The sequence below is a fragment of the Balaenoptera musculus genome, chromosome 11, assembly GCF_009873245.2.
Source record: "Balaenoptera musculus isolate JJ_BM4_2016_0621 chromosome 11, mBalMus1.pri.v3, whole genome shotgun sequence".
Lineage (NCBI taxonomy): Eukaryota > Metazoa > Chordata > Mammalia > Artiodactyla > Balaenopteridae > Balaenoptera > Balaenoptera musculus.
This window is the reverse complement of record NC_045795.1, coordinates 56,425,077-56,443,610: the sequence shown is the minus strand read 5'-3', so window position 1 is coordinate 56,443,610 and position 18,534 is coordinate 56,425,077. Positions and strand designations below refer to the sequence as shown.

The following is an 18,534-nucleotide window of genomic DNA, read 5'->3' as shown; positions in this document are numbered from 1 at the left end:
TCATTGCCGCGTGCAGGATCTTTGTTGCAGTGTGCGGGATCTTTTAGTTGAGGCACGCAGGATCTTTAGTTGTGGCATGCGGGATCTAGTTCCCTGACCAGGATTGAACCTGGGCCCCCTGCATTGGGAGTGCAGAGTCTTAACCACTGGACCACCAGGAAAGTCCCCACTGTGTACTTAAGAATAGGGATATTCTCTTACCTAACGTCACACTACTAAAGCAATCAACTTCAGTAAATTTAAAAATAATACTTTAATTTACTCTCCATAATCCAACTTTTCCAATGACCTCCTACACATAATCATTCCCCCCTGCCTACTACACACTCTATTTGAATAGAATGCTCCTAATTTGTGGTTTGTCTGATGTTTCCTCATGATTCAGACTTAAATGAATTCTACAGAGTGATGTATCCTTCTTATAGTATCATATCTTAGGGAATCACATGTTCCTCTGCCCCTCATTAGTGATGTTAATTTTAATCATCGAGTCAAGGCATTTTCTAATTTCTCAGGTATGCAGTATTTTTTTCTTACAACTAATAGGCCATCTATGGAGAGAAACTTTAAGACCATGTAAATATCCTGTTCATCAAAATTTTCCCATATATTTAGCACCTATTGATGATCCTTGTCTGATCTAACATTTATGATTGTTTTATGATGGCTGTAAAATGATGAACTTCCCCATCCACTCCTACATTTACCAGTCAGCACTGGCAGTTTACCGTAATGAAAAACCATCCCCCCCCATGTATTTATATATCTATTTATTATTCGTATGGGCCTATAGATTCCTATTTTTTAAATGATTTATAATTTATTACTACACTTAATGATTTTGATGGTTAAATTCTCCCTAATTTGGCCAGTGGGAGCTCCTTCAACCTGGCTCATATTATTATGACTTTTTTAAAATAAAAAATCTTTCTGTCAAAAGAAGATATTCCAGATTTATCTTGCATTTTCCCTGTGTAAGCCCTGGAATCAGCCATTTCTCCAGTGAGCCTTTGTTCTTTAGTAGGGAATGACATTAGAAACCACGATCTGGGCATAAGGTATGCTTACTCTTGTAATCTTCGATTAGATGCCAGAAACTGTGAATTTTACCTTGTTGCATGCTGATAATTTCTATAAATCTTCTTGAGCTTTGTTTTGGAATACAGTAAAGTTACTTGGAAATAGTTTAATCCTTTTGGATCCTGCTTTGATGAGTTGTTAGTTGGGTCTGGAGCAGTGTTCAGTCTAGGGCAACATATTATACCCCATTACTGAGCACTCTACCAAATGCCCTGTGAATTATAAGTTTCTCCAGTCTAACTGCTATTCCTGGCTGTGTGAGTGCTGGGCACTTTCTCCACATGGGTAGTTTTCTCACATATAGTCATTGATAAGTATGCTGCTGAATACTCAAAAGGGAAGTTCTAAGCTTCTTTCTCTGGGTAGTTCTCTCCTCCTTGGTACTCTACCTTATCAAATTTTATCTGCCTTGATCTCTTACCTCTATCTACTCAACTCCCAAAAACACTTTTCAAGCCACAGTGAAGAGAAAACTGCCCCAAAACTGACTTGGATGTTAGAATTAGCAGAGAAGGACATTAAAATAATTATTATATATTCATATCTTCAAAAAGCTAAGTAGAGACACTGAAGATGCAAAAACAAACACCAAATCAAACTTCTAGAACCTAACAACCAAATCAAACACCAAATCAAAATTCTCGTATTACGTCTGAGATGGAAAGGAGACTGGATGGGATTAGCAGCAGATTAACACTGCAGAAGAAAGACTAATGAACAGGCTAGCACTAGAAACTATGCAAAATGAAACTGAGGGAAAAAGAATTTTTTAAAAATGAAAAGACGATCAGTGAGCAGTCAGACGACTTTAAGCAGCCTAATATACATGTTATTGGACTCTCCAAGGTGGAAGGACAGAAAAAGCATTCGAAAATGTAATAGCTGAGGGACTTCCCTGGTGGTCTAGTGGTTAAGACTCCACACTCCCAATGCAGGGGGCCCAGGTTCGATTCCTGGTCAGGGAACTAGATCCCACATGTGGCAATGAAGATCCCACGTGCCACAACTAAGACACAGTGCAGCCAAATAAATAAATAAATATTTAAAAAAAAGAAAATGTAATGGCTGAAAACTTTCCAAACTTGATTAAAAAATTATAAACCCAAAGATCCAAGAAGCTCAATAAACCCTAAACATGAAACATGAAAAAAAAAAAGATACACCTAGGCATACGATATCAAATTGCTCAAAACCATTCATAAAGAAAAAAGTCTTAAAAGCAACCAGAGTAAAAAGAAATGTGACTTATAAATGAAAAGATAAGTATACAAGCAGATTTAATACTGTAAACAATGCAAACAAGAAAATGTTGGAACAAATTCTTTAAGATACAGGCCCACCTCATTTTATTGCACTAGGCTTTATTATGCTTTGCAGATATTGCATTTTTTACAAATTGAAGGTTTGTGGCAACCCTGCACTGAGCAAGTCTATCAGCACCATTTTTCAAATAGTATTTGCTCACTTCATGTCTTGGTGTCCACTTCTAGCAAAAACTAACACACTCACACACACGATCCAGGATATACCAATTGAAGAAGAGGTGCACTGTTCCTCTTCAGGTAGAAAGTTAACAGGCTTTAGGGACAAAATTTCAATTGTTAGGCTTTCAAATTCACTAATCTTTTCTTCTGCAGTGTTTAATCAGCCGTTAATCTAATCCAGTGTGTTTTCATCTCAGACACCATAGTTTTCATTTCTCGATTTAGGTCATTTTTATATACCCGAAATATCATCACAGTAAAACAGATATGCCAGTCCCCTTTTCCATGTAGAATAACTTGGGCTCCTGTTGTTAATAAGTTGTTCAAGAAAATTCTGTCTGTATTTTTTATATTTTAGCTGGTTAAACTGAACAGAACCACAGAATATAGTATTATCTCAGAGGCTTCAGACAAAAAGATAGAACTCTAGCTAAAGCATATAGTTTAACAAAACTTACCCTGAGTTGTGAAATTGCTGCTTTCCCTTCCTCACTTTCTTCATCAAATTCATCATCACTCCACTCCCAGCCACCATCTTCTGTCTTATGAAGACGGCCACTGGAACCTGGTACTCTCCGAACCTGCTCATTAGGAAGAGAGACATGGACTATGGTAGTGTTCGACACTTACTATATAGAAAAGTCAGCCATATTCTCCCTCCTTCTATTACTTCAACGCTGTAAGCAGATAATAATTTTCCCAATAAAGAAGTTTTCCTATATAAACTCACATCCTGCATCCTTCACTTGCTTTCTGTTCATAATCTCCACTATTTGTCTTTACTCACAACCACTGACTCTCCCTGTACTTCATACTCTGAGCCTGCACATCATCCAAATCCTTCTTATGTGAAGTCACAGGTCAAATCTGATTAATGGTTTCGTATCTTGAGACACTGAAAAAAAGGTGGGGGGGAGTTTAAGCCCTCAAATAAATAAACCCAAGACAAAGAAGATGCTGCTCTTTTTTTTTCAATTTTAATGTTTAAAATCACAATTATACCTCCATAGTTTCAAAAGTACTACAGCTATGCAAGTGTTGTTAAGAAAAAGAGCAGTCCCCTAACTTTCATCTTCTTCCTCACAGGCAACCACTTTCAATTCATGTTAGCTTATTCTTTTGGAATTTATCTCTCTGAGTAACCTGTTCTTATTATTACCCCTTGATTTTCTAGTTTTAGGAACTATCTATTGAACTTCCTGCTATGCAAAATGAGAATTTAACCCTATTATCAATCCCCTACTCTTTTTTCAAGATACATTGTAATTTTGATTAAATCAATATTCAGTGTTTATATAACACGATTATATAAACTATACAGTTGAACCTTATTATATATTACAATTACTTTTCTTTCCTGTATAACTTTTTAATTTTCCCTGGAGTTAATATTTGCTTATTTCTTGTCATATTCATCCCCCAATTCTCTCCCTGCTGTGTAAATCTCCTCTCACCATATTCACATATATTAGGTATTCATCAGTATTATCTTCTTGAGGAAGCCTCTCACCAGAGCCTCCTGATCTGTTCCACCAGACTGACACCAGGTCTGGTACTTTAGATCTCACTCTACTGTCATCCAGAGGACCATGCTTCCTAGATCACATGACTTCCCTGTTCTTACTTTAAGCACTTCCTCTACTATCAACATGGCACATTTATTAAAGCCAGGCATTTCTGAACATAACTTGATTCTATTCCCACACTTCACTTACAGTTTGCCTGGTTAAAAAAAAAAATCTGGGTTAGAAAACATTTTTTTTCATAATGTTGAAATAGTGCTGCATTGTGATATGGCTTCCAGAGATGCTGCTGAGGTCATTATGATCCTTGATCCTGTCCGTGCCCTGTCCCCCTTCTCTGGAAGGCTACACATCTTCTTTTCATCTCCAGTATTATGAGCTACCATGGTAAATGTGCCTTACTGTTGGTCTATTTTCATCCACTGTGCTGGGTACTTGGGCTCTTTCAATCTGGAAATTCACAAAATTTTTCTTGAATTAGTTTTTCAATAATTTCTTTTCTTCTGTTTTTCTCAGTTCTCCTTTTCTGGAACTCTTTTAACTCAAATGTTGAGCCTTCTCAAATAATCTTCTAATGTTCTCATCTTTTCTGTTATCTATCTCTTGGCCTTTTGGCTCTGTTTTCTGGGAAATTTCCTCAACTTTACCCTAAAATCTTTGTAAAGAATTTTTTTCATTTCTTCTATAATGTTTTCAGTTTCCAAGAGCCATTGTGGTAGTGCCATTCTCTAAATGCTTTTTTAAAAGTAACAGCTTTACAGAGATATAATTCATATACCATAAAATTGACCCATTTAAGGTATTATAATCCAATGATTTTTAGTATATTCAGAGTTGTGAAACCATCTCCACAATCAAATTTTGATCATTTTCATCACTCCATCCACCCCCCAAAAAACATCCCATACCCATTAGCAGTCACTGCCCATTTCCCTACAATCTGCTCAAGTCCTAGGCAACCAATAATCTACTTTCTGTCTCTATACATTTGCCTATTCTGGATATTTCACATAAATGGAATCATAGAATATGTCTTTCAATTAGCATAATGTTTTAAAGGTACATCCATGTTATGGCATGTATCAGTACTTCATTCCTTATTATTGCTGAATAATATTCCATTGTATAGGTGCATGACATGTTATATATCCATTTATAATAGATGGACATTCAGGTTGTTTCCACTTTTTAGTTATGAATAATACTTCTATGAACATTCATGTACATTTTTTTTTAACATTACTCTCTTTTTATTCCAGTCCTTACCCAAGATAAGATTTCCAGAGATAGAGGTAAATTCAAAATACCTTCTATTTTAAGAAAGGATTTCAGAGCATTTTACCAGTAATATCTAGTAATAACCATTTTACTGCTATAGGTTTCATCACTGTGGTATTGTATTATTTGTTTGTAAATCTTTCCCCTACCCAAGGTGTGTCCTTAAGGGCATGGAAAGTATCTTAATCACTTTTATATTTCTAGTATTTGGCACAGTGCCTGGCACATAACAAACACTCAGTACATGATATAGAAGGGAGGCTGGATCTATAAGGAGTGTGAAAGCATCATTGGGAATGCAACAAGGTAGAGAAAAGAATATAAAGCAATAACCTTTCAAGGAGCTACCAGTGCAGTTATAAATGCTGCAGTTACTAATGCCTCGATAAACAGCTTGGAGTAGGGAAGGGCGTATTTGAAAATCTACAGATGGTCACCAAACTGCCTTCCAAGGAGATCTAGCCTGATCAGTTGCATGTCTTTGTTATACTGAATAGTGTATGCAAACTGAAAGGCCCCACCAGCCCCCTTTCCACTCTCTCTCAAGGCCTGCCATGCCCAACTCCTCACCCAAACAACTATTGAGTGAATATCTGAAAAGTATCCATTTGAAGGTATGCCAAATTATTAGCTTACCTAGGCCACTAATATCTTGGTTTGGTCCTGCCTTAAGGATAAAGGACTTATGTTTGTTCACTATTTTAAGGCTAGGTTACCCAAATAATACTGAAGGAAAGCCACAATCATCTTTTCTACTTTACAAACATTTCAAAAGAGTTCGAAGTTGACAGCTTTTTGTATTGTAATAGGGCAGGCATGTGGTATATGCCGCTTCCTTCTGTTGCCAATGGAATTCCAACAGAAACCAGAATGTTACTACTGGAAACAGATGAACTTCCTTTCATTGTTCCTGTGCTTTTTCATATTAATCATGAAATAATGGGGAAGTGGCTTCTACTTTAGTCAGGGGGAAGGACATAAGACTGAATTATTTAATTTTTTAAACTCTTTTCTTCTTAAAACATGTAGTTCTTCCAGTCAGCCAAGAGAAAGGATACTGTTATTTAACAGAAATTCAGTCAGCCGAAGCAGCTTAGGATATAGATGTTGATATTAAGCTTGAAACTGTTTCCAACATTGCTGATGGTTTTTAATGTGGCTATATTTAGCCTCTCCTGTCTCCCTCACGTGGCTTCAATGGGATTCACTTGGTACTCTGAACACTTTCTTCCATCAATATGGAGAATCCCCAGAAGTACCCATGGTGGATTTTTCTTCTCAGCCAACTTCCCAGCCGTGGGCGTGTCTCTCCGCCAGCCCTCGGCTGCCAGCGATTGGACCCACGTACATATTTTTATGTGTACATGTTTTCAATGCTCTTGGGTATGACTAGGAGTGGAATTGCTGGGTCATATGGCAACTTTGTTTAGCCTTTTGTGAAACTGCCAGACTGCTTTTTAAAAGCGGCCACACCATTTTCCATTCCCATCAGTAATGTGTAAGGGTTCCAATTTCTCTACATCTTTAGCAACACTTGTTATTGTTTGTCTTTTTTGATATAGTTATCGTAGTGGGTGCGAAGTGGTGTCTTCATTGTTTTTGTATGGTGTGAAGAAACTTCACAACTTTACAACTTACTCTGGTAGTTGCAAACAGTGATTTAACAGAATTTAGAATTAATTCATTAATTATGTAACATACCTTTTCATTCTAGTTGATAGTGGAGTAATACCAAGGCATACAGTAGACTATTGCTAAAAGAATATATCAAAGAATGCTAAAGAAAAGACTGAAAGAAAATGAGTAATACTCATACTGTTAACACAGTATTAGTTAAATATACTTTCAAAATATAAAAGTAAATCTATTCTAAGTAATTTCCCAGAAAAACTGAGTTAAATCCCCATTTACCTTTCTAGCTCTTTCAGAAATGGTTGGTGCTCTCTGCAATAATTTTTCTTGAAGAAATTCTTTATTCTGGAGAGGAAAAATAAGTATTTTCTTCTCACAAGAAGTTTTTATTGAACAAAATAACTGACACAGAAATATTCACCACAATTAAAATGTGATATAGTAACTGTTTTATAAAGAAGTTTGAAAAAAGCTTCTGAAGCTCCTTAGTATGTTACTACCATGACTTTATAAATTGAGAAAAAACTTTAGTGTACTGTAAGAACCATTATCTATGAAAAGTTTGCTTTAACATATGTCCTTTGGGATCATGGTCCCACATTTCCCAACTACAGTAACATCCTACTTATCCCACATCTTTGGGAAATGAGATGTTTACTAATTGAGTAGTAAACCCTGAAATGAGAGTTCAGTATATTTCACAGAATTTTCCACAGATTTTATTTATAATGGTAAAGTTTAATATTCATTTTTCCTGTTGTAAGTTTTACCTGACACTTAATTTATATGAAAAATACATTTATCTTATATATCAAAGATTGTATAAATAGTGCCCTCAGCAATTATTTGATCTACCACCATTCTTCCAAAAATAATCATCTTAATGCAACATCTGAACAGTGAACCTAATTTAGGTAATTGAGGAGGATCATATGAACACATGAAATCAAGTCAGAATGTCCTACCTTTGCTTTTTGGAAAAATTTGTGCCTTAACAGTTCTGCTGCTGTTGGTCTAAAACCAGAAAAGAAAGTTTTTATAAATTCAAGTGGAATGTGGGTTTTCATTTTCAAAAATGATTTCTTGAGCATCAAGATAAAAACTCAGTGTACTCCACTGTCCTTAACCTACTAAAAACCAAAAAGGATAAACTCAGTACAAGACATTGAACAGAATTTAAAAACTCAAATAGAAGTGTTCTGATAATAATTACTGTAGGCTCTTTCAAAAATTCATTAGTGAAATGTTTATTTTAAAAGCATGATTTCTTAGTGGCTTTCAATATATTTGCTATTTAATATTATTTCCCAAGAAGTTGGCTTTATCTACTTTAACAAGGCAAAAAAATATATTTAAACTCACAAATCAAGCCCTGTGCTTCTTGCCACATGGTTGCCTGCAAGCCTTCATCTTAGGTAACTACATATTTTTAAAAAATAATTTCACAATTTCCTTTTAAAAAACTGAAGATTCTAAGAGTAACGTTATAGTCCCCCAATTTAACCTAAACTCAGTTTTTTTAAAAATTAATTAATTTTTATTTATTTATTATTTTTGGCTGTGTTGGGTCTTCATTGCTGTGTGCAGGCTTTCTCTAGTTGTGGCGAGCAGGGGCTACTCTTCGTTGCTGTGCGTGGGCTTCTCACCGTGGTGGCTTCTCTTGTTGCGGAGCATGGGCTCTAGAGCGCGTGGGCTTCGGTAGATGCGGCGCATGGGCTCAGTAGTTGTGGCTCGTGGGCTCTGGAGCGCAGGCTCAGTAGTTGTGGCGCACAGGCTCAGTTGCTCCACGGCATGTGGGATCTTCCTGGACTAGGGCTCGAACCCGTGTCCCCTGCATTGGCAGGCAGATTCTTAACCACTGAGCCACCAGGGAAGCCCTAAACTCAGTTTTTAACTCAACTGTGCACAGTCTTACTTCATTTGCATAAAGGCATTGTTGTCCATTTCACAAACTAGTATGACTGAGAATAAATAATAAATACTACACTTAAGAAATTGGACCTGATTAACGCCACATACCTACCATGTAATCCTGAGCAAATCACTTCTCTAAGGTTCAGTATTACCTGGCCAAGTGCCTAAAAGCAGTGGTTCTAAAACACTGCTGTGCATTACAATATCTGGGAGTTAAAAAAAAAAACCCTTGGGACTAAAGACATGAGGGTCATATTCTAGCTATGTCAGAGCAACAAGGGAGAAGCAGCCTAGGTTTTGTATTGCCCTCCTGAAACAGAGTTATCATACCACATGTGAACTGTTACACAAGACAGAAATAAACTCTTATCTTATTTAAAAAAAAAAAAAAAATCCTGATGCCCAGGCTGTTCCCCTTAACACTTAAAGTAGAATCTGTGGGGGCAAACCTGGGTATCAGCAGTTTTTAGAACTCCCCAGGTGATACCAATATGCACTCAAGCTTGAGAACCAGGGCCTCAGAGGATTCTTATAAAGATTAAAAGAGAGAGTCAGTGTGGAAGTGCTATGCAAACTGAAAGTAGACATTACAATTCCTATTTTTTCATTCAGTCACAATTTCAATATGTTCAACAGTTTGCACAACACTGTTTTTTATGATTCGTTCCTTTCTTCTGGGTTCACTTCCTTCTTTCTAAAGTACACTTTAGAGAGTTCTTTAAGTGATTAAAACATTACTGGAAAACTCAATTTTTGTCTGAAAAATAACTTAATTTCATGCTTACTGTTGAATGATAGTTTGACTAGATGGAGAATTCTGGGTTAACAGTTATTTTTTCTCAGCACTGTTCCAGTATATTCTGGCCTTGACTGTTGTTTTTGGGGAAGTGGCTGTCAATCTGCCTGCTACTCCTCAGTAGGTAATCTGTTCTCTCAGGTCGCATTTAAGAGCTTCTCTTTGCCTTTGTGTCCAGTAGTTTCACGACAATGTGTACAAGTGGGAAAAGAGGGATACCGCTTGGAATCTGGGGTGATATTTCCTTAGCCTGAAAATAAAGGTATTTCATCAATTCAGAAAATTCTCAGCTGTTATTTCTTCGAATGTTGCTTCTAGTTCACAGCGTAGTGTTATACTGTGTGTTTTGTAATTTTGGATTGTGATCTCTTTAGTGCAAGAATTTCATGGGGGACTTCCCTGGAGGTGCAGTGGTTCAGAATCTGCCTGCCAATGCAGGGGACACAGGTTCAATCCCTGGTACGGGAAGATCCCACATGCCACGCAGCAACTAAGCCCGTGTGACAAAACTACTGAGCCCGTGCGCCACAACTACAAAGCCCGCGTGCTGCAACTACTGAAGCCCGTGCGTCTAGAGCCTGTGCTCCGCAACAAGAGAAGCCACCGCAATGAGAAGCCCATGTATCGCAACAAAGAGTAGCCCCTGCTCGCCGCAACTAGAGAAAGCCTGCACACAGCAACAAAGACCCAACACAGCCAAAAATAAATAAAATTTAAAAAAAAAAGAATCTCATGGACCTGGGTTTTGGAAGTATTCTAACAGTGCAGTTTCCAATTGCTTCTGCCAGAAATAAAACTGGCTTAGTAATAACTGTTTTACTTTCTAATCCTGTGGATTCCTGGATAATATGGGTATAAATTCAGACTGTAAACCTGCAGAATGTCCAGGTCAGAGGGCTGGATTATTCAGGAAAGATTTCTGTTGTGTCTCTGTGATGATGGACAGATTTTTTTTTTTGTTTTTTGTTCTCTCCTTTTACTCAGGATGCAGACTTCTGAATGTCCTAGCTTTAAGCAGAGATCTCAGTTCAAAATCCCCATTGGGTAGGCCCAGTATCTCATTTCCAGTCCCCACTTGGAAGTTAAAAATCAAAACCAGTAGGTTATTGGAATGAATAGTGTCCTACTGAGGGGAGCCACAGAATTAGTTTATGATAGTTCTTGGATTTATGGCTTCCTTATTAATTCTGGCATCTGAAGACATCCCTTTATTCCAAGTTCATCTCTGTATTTGGTTTTTTAAGTTTGATAGATTTAGCCAGCATTTCTGGGCGTTTGTAACAAGAGAATTCTGTTATTTTAGTCAACTAACTTGGCAGAAGCCAAAGCGTTACCTATTTTTTATACCAATTTATTCAGAAAGAGAAAAAAAGTTCTAAAAACATAGGTTTGAATTTTACTGCCTGTTTTTTTTTACCCTTTCCAATATTTCCAACAGTAAATTTTGAAGCCCATTAAATATACTAAAGACATGATCAAGGATGTCAGTTCAAATCTTTTACTTTTGTTGAGCTTTAGAAAAATCAAAATTAAAGACCTCTTAGTGCTAAGAACCTGAGTGGACTATGTATATACCATGTGAAACAGAAAGGTAAGATAGAGTGGAACAGGGCCCATGGTTAGAAATCAGGAGTTTTGGTTGACCTCAAAGATACAAGATTGTATTCAATGATCTTCAACATTCTATGTTTCTGTTTAATTCATAAAGATACACACATTAGATGATCATGTTTCTTTACTTACATGCCACCCAATCTTTCTAATGTTAACAATAAGCTCTTTGACTTTTTGATCCACTTAACTAAAATATCTTTACAGTAAGGAAGTAAGTATGACTGTTTGACATTAAATATAATATTTGCTATGTATATTTCTCTTGTTATTAAAATTGTAAAGAGCATTAAGATACTGCTTTACTTACAACTCTTAAATGCAAATTGAAAATAAGCCCTCCCACTAACTTGGCATTTCAGTAACATAGAAATTTATAATTATAAGAAATTAACCAGGAAATAGGTTAACTATTTAGGATACACTGTATACTAAAAAGAAGGGAGAAAGTAATTCACTCATTTCCAATCTGGTATAATGGTCTGTGCATTTTTTTCCTAATGTTTGTATTTAGTTCCTTTGAATTCCCTGTGCATGTATGTATGTATGGCATGTATGTATGTGATTCTTAGCCTTCCCCAATGGTTTATATATTAGATGAAGAGAAAAGTAAGCTTTATCTCAGATTTTACCTTTTTTCTGGATCCTTTTGAAGGCACAATGAAATCATTTTTCTAAATGATTTTCCATACTTTTTCAGCATTTCTTTATCTTGAACACCAGTTTCCAAAGAAGGAGGATCATTCTGCAGTGTCAGCATTAAAACCTGTAAGAATTTTTAATACAATATAAACTTCTGAAGACTCAGTAAAGTAAATTAAATGTTGCGGCCAAGTTTTTTCAATATAGACAACCTCCAAACATATGAGCAGATTTCATTTTCTAAAAGTTCACATTTAGACCAGTTGTTTGGAAACTAGAGTTATTTAGGTGTTTTCCATATAAACAGTATCTTATAGATAGTTGGCTTCCCAGGCAATGTGCCTACAAGGGCTCAACTGTATCAACATTGTATTGTATGTCCTTCACTTGGAATCCTTTCTTCATGTCCTCTGTCCCCATTCTTATACCAGCAAACTATCTTAAAAAAAATTAAAACCATAGCAAAATTAAGAGTGTGACCTTGCTGACTTTACCTATTCATGGATCTGCTTCAACCTGACCCCTTGTAACCTGACCTTCTCTTCCCAGAACTCCTCAGAAACTCCAATCATAGAAATCACTGATGATGTCCCAGTTAACAAAGCTACAGCCTCTTTTAGTTTGCATTCTTCCTACCTTCCCTGCAGCAACTGTCCATCCGAAATCTCTACCTTCTTTGACTGACATGGCAACGTACTATCTTGATGCATAGAGATGTAAATAATAAAGGTCACATTTATATGGTGGAATTTGGGATAATTTGTGTTTTTCTATACTGTTTGACTTTTTAATAAAAGTATAAGCCATTTTTCTAAGCACAAAGTCAACACCAAAATTAAAAGGCTATAATCAGAATTATTACTTGCTATACAGATTCAATTTATATTTACTGAAAGGGAACTACTAAGATTGGCAGTATTTCTCGTTTTCAGCAAATAGGTTAACGTGTATGTCTGGCTACAACTGCAGGAGTCACTGCCTACAATGATATAAAGTAAACCTCATCTTCCTCCCCCACCTCTTTTTAAAAATAAGCCATTTCTTAGGCCTAAAAATAGCCTCCCACCTTACAGTTATTAAAAAACCATCCTTTTCAAAACCCTGTGAATATTCACTTACACCTAGGCATCTTGAACTTTAAGAAAAAACTGTGGCCTTAAAATATCACTAACCTTTCACGCATCAAATATATAGGTCATTATATATATGTTTTGAATATGCAGATATAGAGAGGTTTTTCATACTATCCGCTTACTGGTTTTGTCCCTCTCTACATTGTTAGAGCCTTAAAGGGGACAAAATAACGTTTTAAAGGTTCTAAAATGCACCAAGAACATAGATATATGAGTAATATCACTATGACAAAAATTCACAACGGTGGTCACCATTTTAAACAGTCATAGGGCATTTTGTAAAGTGGTCAAGCAGAACTATAAACAACAGCTACAGTTACAAACAAATAGAATTCATGTGCATATTATAACTAAGGGGTCACAGATAAAAATGGCTGCCAACAGTACTGGCAGGACCATCTTGAAATACAAAAAACTCACTTATTACTAATGTTGGGGCATTAGGATTAACAACTACGTTTCAGGTAACTACTCCTTCAGGATATAAGAGGCCTTTTAATAAAAGCTGCTTAATGTCCTACTACAAAGCAAACTTTTATTCAATAACAGTGAGAATAATATATATGTATAGCACATGAACACTTTGCATGGATCTTATTTAACATATAAAAAGCACTTAAAACACTTAAAAGCACTTAAAAACAGTGCCTGGCACAGATAAGTGCTCAATGAATGTTAGTGATAATTACTATTAACATGTAACCCTTCCAACAACCTTATAAAGTAGAAATGATCATCATCCCCACTGAGGCTGTTCTACACAAGTGACTGTGGGGAACACACCCTAAAATAAGACACAACAGATCCTAATATCAAACTAGTTACACAGTCAGGAGATGGTGAGTCATCATATAAAAAGCTCCACTACAATGTAAAGTCACCCAATGCTAAATACCAAATATCTAATAGAGATTTTAACTGCTACAGGAGTTAGAAGGAATGCAGGGCAGAATTCTATGGATAAGAATGTCAAATGAATCAGGCTCCCGGACTTCAGACTATACTACAAAGCTACAGTAATCAAGACACTATGGTACTGGCACAAAACCAGAAATATAGATCAATGGAACAGGATAGAAAGCCCAGAGATAAACCCATGCACATGTGGTCACCTTATTTTTGATAAAGGAGGCAAGAATATACAATGGAGAAAAGACAGTCTCTTCAATAAGTGGTGCTGGGAAAACTGGACAGCTACATGTAAAAGAATGAAATTAGAACACTCCCTAACACCATACACAAAAGTAAACTCAAAATGGATTAAAGACCTAAATATAAGGCCAGACACTATAAAACTCTTAGAGGAAAACAAAGGCAGAACACTCTATGACATAAATCACAGCAAGATCCTTTTTGACCCACCTCCTAGAGAAATGGAAATAAAAACAAAAATAAACAAATGGGACCTAATGAAACTTAAAAGCTTTTGCACAGCAAAGGAAACCATAAACAAGATGAAAGACAACCCTCAGAATGGGAGAAAATATTTGCAAATGAAGCAACTGACAAAGGATTAATCTCCAAAATTTAAAAGCAGCTCATGCAGCTCAATATCAAAAAAACAAACAACTCAATCCAAAAATGGGCAGAAGACCTAAACAGACTTTCCTCCAAAGAAGATATACAGATTGCCAACAAACACATGAAAGGATGCTCAACATCACTAATCATTAGAGAAGAGCAAATCAAAACTACACACCACACCGGTCAGAATGGCCATCATCAAAAAATCCACAAACAATAAATGCTGGAGAGGGTGTGGAGAAAAGGGAACCCTCTTGTACAGCTGGTGGGAATGTAAATTGATACAGCCACTATGGAAAACAGTATGGAGGTTCCTTAAAAAACTAAAAATAGAACTACCATATGACCCAGCAAACCCACTACTGGGCATATACCCTGAGCAAAACATAATTCAAAAAGAGTCATGCACCACAATGTTCATTGCAGCTCTATTTACAATAGCCAGATGGAAGCAACCTAAGTGTCCATCGACAGATGAATGGATAAAGAAGATGTGGCACATATATACAACAGAATATTACTCAGTCATAAAAAGAAACGAAATTGAGTTATTTGTAGTGAGGTGGATGGACCCAGAGTCTGTCATACGGAGTGAAGTAAGTCAGAAAGAGAAAAACAAATACCATATGCTAACACATATATATGGAATCTTAAAAAAAAAAAAGGTTCTGAAGAACCCAAGGGCAGGACAGGAATAAAGATGCAGATGTAGAGAATGGACTTGAGGACACGGGGAGGGGGAAGGGTAAGCTGGGACGAAGTGAGAGAGTGGCATGGACTTACATACACTACCAAATGTAAAACAGATAGCTAGTGGGAAGCAGCCGCATAGCACAGGGAGATCAGCTCGGTGCTTTGTGACCACCTAGAGGGGGGGGATAGGGAGGGTGGGAGGGAGATGCAAGAGGGAGGGGATATGGGGATATATGTATATGCATAGCTGATTCACTTTGTTATAAAGCAGAAACTAACACACCATTGTAAAGCAATTATACTCCAATAAAGATGTTAAATAAATAAATAAATAAAGTGAAGGAGAACAACAACAACAACAAAAGAATGTCAAATGAAGTAAGGCTCTGAAAGAGAATTGAGGCATGAGCTGGGGTAGTATTTTGAATATGAGCTTCACCTTCATTGGTGGATACTTATGATAAGGAGCCGCCCCTGTGGCCAGTTCAATTGCTGTGATCCCAAAACTCCAGATGTCAGCTTTGAAATCATAACCCCGGACCTGTACAGAACAGAGAGATGTACAAGATTATTTTTACCATCCTAAAAGCACTTTTAAAAGATAGCTTCCAATATGTATCAAGAACCATAAACTTTAAACCAATAAAATATAATCTAAAGTTGGCAAAAGCCAAATATACTTGGTAAGAGGAAAAAAGAAAAAGAAAGAAAGAAAACTGAATGAATGTTCACCAACAATGCGGAAATAGTTAAGTATGGTATATTCATTTAAAGAAATATTATATACTCAACTAAAAGCAATATTAATGAATTCTATATGAAAATATGGAAAACCACTTTATGATGTGATATGATAAAGCACTTATGAAGAAAAACGATTACAAAATTTTTCATAAGTTTTGATACTATTACAAACAGATATATAGCCTATTAAAGAAAAAAACTAGAAAGAACTAGAACAAAAAAAAATGTTAGGCAGTCTTAGGCATAGTTTTCCAAATTTCCTATGTTATGGTATTGTTTTTTTCTTTTTTTAAATTAATTTTTATTGGCGTATAGTTGCTTCACAATGCTGTGCTAGTTTCTACTGTACAGCAAAGTGAATCAGCCACACGTATACATATATCCCCTCTTTTTTGGATTTCCTTCCCACTTAGGTCACCAGAGAGCACTGAGTAGAGTTCCTTGTGCTACACAGTAGGTTCTCATTAGTTATCTATTTTATACATAGTATCAATAGTGTATATATGTCAATCCCAATCTTGCAGTTCATCCCACCTCCCCTTCCCCCTTGGCGTCCACATGCTTGTTCTCCACATCTGTGTCTCTATCTCTGCTTTGCAAATAAGATCATCTACACCATTTTTCTAGATTCCACATATATGCACTAATGTTCTTCTTTTTCTGACTCACCCTACTCTGTATGACAGTCTCCAGGTCCATCCACATCTCTACAAATGACCCAATTTTGTTCCTTTTTATGGCTGCGTAACACTCCATTACATATATGTCCCACATCCTCCCCATTAATTCCTCTGTGTTATGGTATTGTTTTATCACCTTAATTTTTAGAATGAAAAAAGTTACCAAGGGTGAGAATATTTTTAAAGTTGTTGGTGTGAATATGTTGCCAAATTTCTCTCCTTTATACTGTCACCAGCATATTATATAATTAAATATTTTAATTTTCTATCCTAAGCAATATAGGAGGAGAAACAGGTTTGGGGAGTGTGTGGTTTGAGACCTAAAATTAAAGCTCCATATTACGTGCTGCTTCAACATTGGGTAAACAGGAGGACCTCTACTGACCTAAGCGAAAGTTCCCTTCCCCAGTCTCTTCCCAAGGAGAAGGTCCCCTAGGCCCAACAACCCTGCGTATCAAATGGATCAGGTGCAGTTCCTGTTTATTCCTGAGTAGCAGGTTTCCCTGCCAGCCCTCAGAATTGTTCAAACAAGCCAATCACACCTTCACAAGGAAACCAAAGGGCATATCACTCTCTTGATACTACAAAGCCTGTCTCCTACAGCAACTGTTTGTTCACTCCCTTCCTAAGTGCAACCCTGTGGGGCATGCAGTGTCCTCTGCCTCCAGATATGTGTACACACAAATAACAAACTGCTGTCAATCTCACTAGGCCCAGTGTCAGGTGCTGTGCGTTCAGCCATCCCCATAACCCTAGCATGGGAAGCCTTCCCTCACCAACAGGGTCAATACAGGCCTGTACTGTATTGTATTTTATTGTAACAGAATAAAAAGTAGATTCAGTTCTACATACCGAGTTTGACATAAGACATTTATGTAAAACATCTATAGGGAATTGGAAATATCTATCCAGAGGCTTGAAAAACAAGACTCGACTGGATATAATTTAGAAATAATTAACAGGTGGGAAGTGGAGATGAAAATAGTATGTGTCGTCAGAGAATAGAAGAGTCAGAAACACGGTGCTGGGAAGCAGTGTCATTTAGCAGTAGAAGGAAAGCCAGAAGAGAAGCCAGAGAAATGGCCCGACAAGTAGGTGAAGAATGAGGAAGCTAAGGATGTGAGTAAAGGGGGAAAAGGTCAACAGTTTCAAATGCCACAAAGAGAGCAAAACAAGGAGCAAAAAATGAGCACTGGATTGGAGAATTAGCAGTTTCCATTAGGTGATGGGATGAGCGACATCAGACTGCAGTTTGTTTGAAACAACTGGGAAATAGGGACTTGGAGAAAACTAGTCCTTCAAGAGCCATAGCAATGAAACTACATGTAAAAAAAGTCAGGTCATTTAATTTGTACTAAGGATATTAGCATTAAATCAATCTTGATTATATTATTCCTTAGGTTGCCTTTTGTATAAATCTTGAGATTCATATGTCCTTTGTTAAGATTCTAGAGTTTTGGTTTCTTTTTTTTAAGCATAGACCAGTCTTAAACAAGGAACAGAGACGTATTTCCCAAAGCTAACCTAGTAGAACAAACAAAAGCAAACACTACTCAATTTTTTCAATTTTGTAACAAAACCCCAAATCGTTTTAAAAAGACAAAAGACACAGTACCTGTTCCATAACTTCAGGCGCCATCCAGCAAGGGGTTCCAACAAAGGTTTTTCTAACTTTATTTCGGGTAATGTCACCACCAGTTGCTAAAAAAGCACTAACTCCAAAGTCTAAAATAGAATACAACAGCAAGGCATTAAAAGTACAGTAACTAACATAAATAGATAGGAAAGTAATATAGTTAT

General features: G+C 36.6%; 1 protein-coding gene across 2 annotated transcripts in view; it reads right to left on the bottom strand.

Annotated features, from left to right (window-relative positions):
* Positions 1 to 18,534, bottom strand: part of OXSR1 (oxidative stress responsive kinase 1) — a 99,747-nt gene that overhangs the window by 16,767 nt on the left and 64,446 nt on the right. Inside the window, exons 6-12 of one of the 2 annotated variants that reach the window (XM_036868788.1) lie at positions 18,350 to 18,459; positions 15,750 to 15,851; positions 11,951 to 12,084; positions 7,963 to 8,011; positions 7,277 to 7,342; positions 4,490 to 4,537; positions 3,023 to 3,145 (exon numbers count right to left, since the gene is read on the bottom strand). In XM_036868788.1, coding sequence (XP_036724683.1) covers positions 3,023 to 3,145; positions 4,490 to 4,537; positions 7,277 to 7,342; positions 7,963 to 8,011; positions 11,951 to 12,084; positions 15,750 to 15,851; positions 18,350 to 18,459 — 632 coding nt within the window. The remainder of the gene's footprint in view (positions 1 to 3,022; positions 3,146 to 4,489; positions 4,538 to 7,276; positions 7,343 to 7,962; positions 8,012 to 11,950; positions 12,085 to 15,749; positions 15,852 to 18,349; positions 18,460 to 18,534) is intronic. The other variant, XM_036868790.1, reaches the window with a different exon arrangement.